Source organism: Chiloscyllium plagiosum, chromosome 18, assembly GCF_004010195.1.
Source record: "Chiloscyllium plagiosum isolate BGI_BamShark_2017 chromosome 18, ASM401019v2, whole genome shotgun sequence".
Classification (NCBI taxonomy): domain Eukaryota; kingdom Metazoa; phylum Chordata; class Chondrichthyes; order Orectolobiformes; family Hemiscylliidae; genus Chiloscyllium; species Chiloscyllium plagiosum.
The window spans coordinates 60281996-60288164 of NC_057727.1; the positions used below are offsets into that span (position 1 = coordinate 60281996).

At 52.1% G+C, this 6169-nt stretch overlaps 1 protein-coding gene across 6 annotated transcripts in view; it reads left to right on the forward strand.

Moving 5' to 3' along the window:
- The window catches only part of LOC122559118 (transmembrane and coiled-coil domains protein 1-like), a 56192-nt gene that overhangs the window by 44491 nt on the left and 5532 nt on the right, over nucleotides 1-6169 (forward strand). For 5 of the 6 annotated variants that reach the window (XM_043708435.1, XM_043708436.1, XM_043708439.1 and 2 more), the window contains 2 exons: nucleotides 2611-3536; nucleotides 5197-5332. In XM_043708435.1, coding sequence (XP_043564370.1) covers nucleotides 2611-3536; nucleotides 5197-5332 — 1062 coding nt within the window. Of the gene's footprint in view, nucleotides 1-2610; nucleotides 3583-5196; nucleotides 5333-6169 lie in introns of those variants that run through there. The other variant, XM_043708437.1, reaches the window with a different exon arrangement.

The window sequence follows — 6169 nt, forward strand, 5'->3', positions numbered from 1 at the left end:
AGCATCTGCAGTCCTCACTTTCTCCTCGAAGACAATACTGTTGGGGTCTAGCAAGTGTCTTATACATGATGAAATACACTTAAATATCAGCTAACGATCAATGGATCAAAGAATTTGTTGCTGGTGAGAATGATGTCAAATTGAGTGGGTGAATCAGACGGCGGTGATACATTTAAGGAGAGATTGGTGCATGCATGAGAGAGAAGATAGATGGGACAGAATAGAAAAATGTAATGAGGAGGCATGAATGGAATATAAATTCTGGCATAGATAGACCGGTAAATACAAAATGGCCTGTTTTGTTGCTTTAGGTTCCATGTGATGCACATATTAAGTCAGAATATTTACTAAGGAAGGCTTACATTTATATTTGCATTGACATTGTCACCTCGTATGTCAAAATACTTTACAGCCAATAAAGCCCTAGTGAAGTGTATTCACTGTTCTACAAAACAGCACAGATACTGGCCAGTTGCTAAGCAGTTCAACCTGGCACGTAGGCTTTACTTAGTTGAGGTTTGGGAGAAACATGGAAGTTGACTGTGGGGAGGTGGTGGTAAGAGGTAGGTAATGTTCCTGGATGAGCTATCCATTGGTAAAGGCTGAAGCTCAGCAGCTGGTGAAGTTTACATTCAATGAATCAACTTGGAATTGAGTCATGCTGTTTGTAATGTGGATCATGGAAGCAAGGTCGCTTGTTGTAAAAACCCCATCCGGTTCATGAATTTCCTGTAGGGAACCAACAGTGATGGCATCGGCTCTGAAATGCCCTCTGAATTATATGGGAATTATGAGCAGGAGTGGACAATTCAGCCCTTTGAGCATATTCCACTGATCATGGCTGATCTTATCCCAGTCTCGATCCACTTTCCTGCCTGCTTCCACCAGCCCTTTATCCCACTTTTCATCAGAAGTATATCTGTTTCTTTCTTGGATCTGTTGATTGATTCTGCCCTCCATTGCTCTGTGGAGCAGTGAGTTCCACAGATTTACAACCGTTTGAGCGAAGTAGTTTCTTCCTATCTCGGTTTTGAATCTACCCCCTCTCCCTCTACCTCTTGTTTGAGACTGTCCAACATACACCCTATCCATCCTCTTTAGCATTTGATGCAACTTAATCAGACCCCCAACCCCAATTCTTCTGAACTCCAGCGAGTGCAAGCCCAAACTATTCAGCTCCTCGTATAACAGTCCTTTCATCTCTGGAGAAGAAAGTGAGGTCTGCAGATGCTGGAGATCAGAGCTGAAAATGGGTTGCTGGAAAAGCGCAGCAGGTCAGGCAGCATCCAGGGAACAGGAGAATCGACGTTTCGGGCATAAGCCTGATTCCTGAAGAAGGGCTTATGCCCGAAACATCGATTCTCCTGTTCCCTGGATGCTGTCTGACCTGCTGCGCAGTTCCAGCAACACATTTTCAGCTTTCATCTCTGGAATCAACCTGATGAACCTCCCCTGATCTGCCTCCAGTGCCACCACATTCTTCCTCACATAAGGAGACCAGAACTGGGTGTAGTACTGCAGACGTGGTCTCACCAACGCCTTATATCTTTGTAACGACACAACTTTTATAATGCAGTCCTTTAGCCATAACGCGGTACGGTGACTCAGTGGTTAGCCCTGCTGCCTCTCAGCACCAGGGAGCCGGGTTCAGTTCGCGTCTCGGGTGTGGGTTTTGCACATGCGGAGTTTATATGTGGGTGGGTTTCCTCCGAGTGGTCTGTTTTCCCTTTTCAGTTCAAAGTTGCACAGGTTAAGTGGATTGGCCATGCTAAATTGTATCATACTGTCCAGGGATGTGTAGACTAGGTGGGTTAGCCATGGGAAATGTCGGGTTACAGGGATAGGGTAGTGGGGTGGGGTCTGGGTGGGATGCCCTTCAGAAGCGCCGAGTGGACTTGATGGGCCGAGTGGACTTGATAGGCCGAGTGGACTTGATAGGCCGAGTGGACTTGATAGGCCGAGTGGCCTGCTTCCACACTGTAGGCATTCTACAACTGTATAAGTGCCAGGATTCCATTTGTTTGAATTAGGTGAACGAAATACTTAAGGATACTTCAAAATCCTGAAACATAGAACAGCGCAGCACAGGAATGGGCCCTGCGACCCACAATATTGTGCCGAGCTTGTCGCCAAATTAAACTAATCCCTTCTGCCTAACCCTGGTCCATACCTCTACGTTCCCTGCATATTCACGTACTTACCTAAAAATCCCTTAAACGCCCCTATCGTATCTACCTCCTCCACCACCCCTGACAGCGTGTTCCAGACACCTACTACTCTCTGTGTAAAAAAACAAACTTGCCCCCTCCCCTCAACATCTCCTTTCAACTTGCCCCTTAAATGCGTTCTCCCTAGTATTAGGTATCTCAGGTCTGGGGGGCAAAGAGGATTCTGATGTCAACCCTATCTACGCCTCTCATAGTTTGAAGACTTCCATCAAGTCTCCCTTTAGCCTCCGCCAGGCCAGAGCAAACAACCCGAGTTTTTCTAGCCTGTCAACATTGTGAGTGTGCATTCCACGGGAGTGCTCTTTCAGCCCGGTACTGAGGGCTCGCTGATTTGTGTGCCGTTTAGAAGGTGTGGCACTGACCCTGGGCTTGTGTCTTGCAGATCGAGCGGCTGGAGCTGAACAGCCTGGCACCGTCGGGTGTGGTGGCGTCAGGCTCGGATGGCGGGGTCAGTGCGGAGAGCGCGGACAGCGGCCTGGACCCGCAGAGGACCCGTGCGGCCATCGCCCAGCTCCAGCAGAAGGTGCTGCGGCTGACTGAGCAGCTGAAGGTGGAGCAGACGGCGCGCGATGACAACGTGGCCGAGTACCTGAAGCTAGCGGGCAGCGCCGACCGGCAGCAGGGCAGCCGCATCAAGCAGGTCTTCGAGAAAAAGAACCAGAAGTCGGCCCAGGCCATCCTGCACCTGCAGCGCAAGCTGGAGCACTACCACCACAAGCTGCGGGAGATCGAGCACAACGGCGTCCCCCGGCAGCCCAAGGACGTGCTGCGGGACGTGCAGCAGGGCCTGAGGGGCGTGGGCGCCAAGGTGACCGGCTTCAGCGAAGGCGTGGTGGGCAGCATGCGGGGCGGGCTCTCCAGCTTCTCCCAGGCCACCCACACGGCCGCGGGCGCCGTGGCCGCCAAGCCGCGGGAGTTTGCGTCGCTGCTACGCAACCGATTTGGCAGCGCGGACAACATCCCGGCCCTGAAGGAGCCACTGGACGACAGCCAGGCGGAGGAGTGCTTCGAGGCGCTGGGCATCTGCGGCCAGCTGCAGTTCAGCCCGCAGTACGGCAGCGAGGAGGAGTGCTCCAGCGGCACCTCGGGGTCAGGGGCCAACAGCATGCCCGGGGCCCCCCTCGAGCCAGCCGCCTCCAAACCCGACCCCCTGGAGCTGTCTGGCTGTGGCTTTGAGGGGATCTTGCAGGAGCTGCAGCAAGTGAAGGAGACCCAAGCTCGATTGGAGGAGTCGTTTGACAGGCTGAAATCTCACTACCAAAGGGATTATACCCTCATGTTGCAAACACTACAGGAAGAGCGATACAGGTACAGTCAGATGCTGCAGGCACACCAGCAACTCACCTCCACTTCGGTTAGTTTATTTACTCTACATGTGATTGGCATCACCTTCCCTGTCTGCTGTGTGTGTGTGTGTGTGGCAATGCCTGGCCAGTTAGCCTGACGTCAACTAGTCATTGAGACCTACAGTACAGAAAAAGGTCCTTCAGCCCATCACATCCACGCTGGTCAAACCCTATCCGCTTTCCTTAAAGACCATTCCCTCCGCGACTCTGTTGTCAGGTCCACGTCCCCCCCAACAACCCACCCTTCCCCCTGCCACCACAGGAATTGCAAAACCTGTGCCCACACCTCCCCTCTCCCCTCACCTCTGTCCAAAGCCCCAAACGAGCCTTCCACATCCATCGAAGTTTCACTTGCACTTCCACACATGTCATTTACTGTGTCCATTGCTCCCGATGCGGTCTCCTCTACATTGGGGAGACTGGACAACCACTCGCAGAGCGCTTCAGCGAACATCTCTGGGACACCCGCACCAACCAACCCCACCGCCCCGTGGCTGAACACTTCAACTCCCCCTCCCACGCCGCCAAGGGGATGCGGGTCCTAGGCCTCCTCCATCCCCACTCCCTAACTACCTAACACCTGGAGGAAGAACGCCTCATCCTCTGTCTCAGGACCCTCCAGCCCCAGGGCATCAATGTCACCACAGTCTCGACTCTGATCTCCAGCATTTGCAGTCCTCACTTTCTCCTAAAAACAACCACCTACCTGTTCTAGTCCCATTTTCCAGAACTCGGCTCACAGTCTTGCAGGCTTTGGCATCCAGATACCTGTTCAATGTTATGAATGTTTCTGCCTGCACCACCCTCACAGGTCGTGAGTTCCAGATTCCCACCACCCTCTGAGTGAAAACATTTTTCCTCACATCTCCTTATAAACTCCTGCCCCTTACCTTAAAGCTCCCCACCCCCTGGTCATTGATCCCTCCATCAAGGGGAAAGGTTACTTCCTGTCTACCCATCTATGCCTTCATCAGTTTATGCATCTCTGACATGTTCCTTCTCTTTCTCCGTTTTGGAAAACAAGCTCAGTCTGTCTGATCTCCCTTCAGAACTAAAGTTCTCCAACCTGGGCAACATCCTGATAAATGTCTGCCACCCTCTGCAGTGCCCCCTGACTGAGGGAGAGAGAGAGAGATTGTACACCCCAGACTCAGAGAGGCAGAGACACTTTATCTCCAGTCTGAGGGAGAGAGACTGTATTCCCAGACTGAGTGAGAGAGAGAGAGAGAGAGGCTGTACTCCCCACACACAGAGAGAGAGACTACCCCCATACTGAGATTCTGAGGTTTTCAATTCTTCAGAGACAAGTGGCAGACAAAAAATATTTTGAGGAGGTTGATAACTTGACTGTCCTTTCTCACAACATGTCTGACCCTCTCTTCCTCTGCTTCCTTGCCCTGTGTCCAACTGTCTGTCCTCCTCCTGGTCGTAACCTTATATCTAACTGTCTCTCCTTCTCCCCTCCTGTGACCGACTGTCTCTCTCACCCCCCCCCCCTCTCTCCTTGTGTCTGACTCTCTACCTCCCATTCTAAAGTGAAAGTAAATAGCTTTGTGTGCGCGGTGCTGTTTTGAAGTGGGATGTATCTCACTTTGATCGCTGACATTTGATGTGTGATATAGGTGTGAGCGACTAGAAGATCAGCTGAACGATCTGACTGAGCTTCACCAGAACGAGATTCATAACCTCAAGCAGGAGCTGGCGAGTATGGAGGAGAAGATCGCTTACCAGTCTTACGAGCGAGCCCAGGACATCCAGGTCAGTGCGCAGTCTGACATTGTATACAGTCAGATCAGCAATCACTGCTGAATTTCTGTCGTCACACTGACAGTCCAGTGGGACAGAGTATCCCGTTGCCAGAGTGTTCCCAGGAAACCTTTTGTCAGCTGAAAATGGCATAAAGCGAAGATATATGATTGATCTGGGAAAAATGTCGCTGTTTCTCGTAAAAGCGAAAATCTTCTTCGGATTTGCAAAATCTGGTCTGAATGTAGGATCGTTCATTAAAGCGAAGTGATGTAAAGTGAACGTTTGAAAAGCAGGGGTTACCTGTATCAACCCTGTATCCCAGCCTGGAATATGAGTGCCTGATTCACTAATACCCTTCCTAACCCGAACCCTAACCTCTTTCCCCTTGCCCTCCATGTCCCACTCCTCTTCAGAGATGTAACTCAAAACACCTGTGGGGGAGCTGGTTCCTCCCTCTGGGGTAAATGGACCCGTGGGGCAACAGGTACTCCATGGGGGGGGGGGAGAGTGGTTTTCTCCCTATGGGGTAAAGGGTTCTTCTTGCAGGGCTAATGGGTGTCCGCTGTAGGGTAATGATGCCCACCCCACCCCACGGGATAACAGGTCTCCCCCCACAGGGGAACGTATTTCCCCCCCCACATGGTAACGGTTCACTCCCACGGGGTAACGGGTTCCCCCCCACGGGGTAACAGGTTCCCCCCCACATGGTAACGGGTTCCCCCCCCACATGGTAACGGGTTCCCCCCACGGGGTAACGGGTTCCCCCCCACATGGTAACGGGTTCCCCCCCCACATGGTAACGGGTTCCCCCCCCACGGGGTAACGGGTGCCCCCCCACGGGGTAAC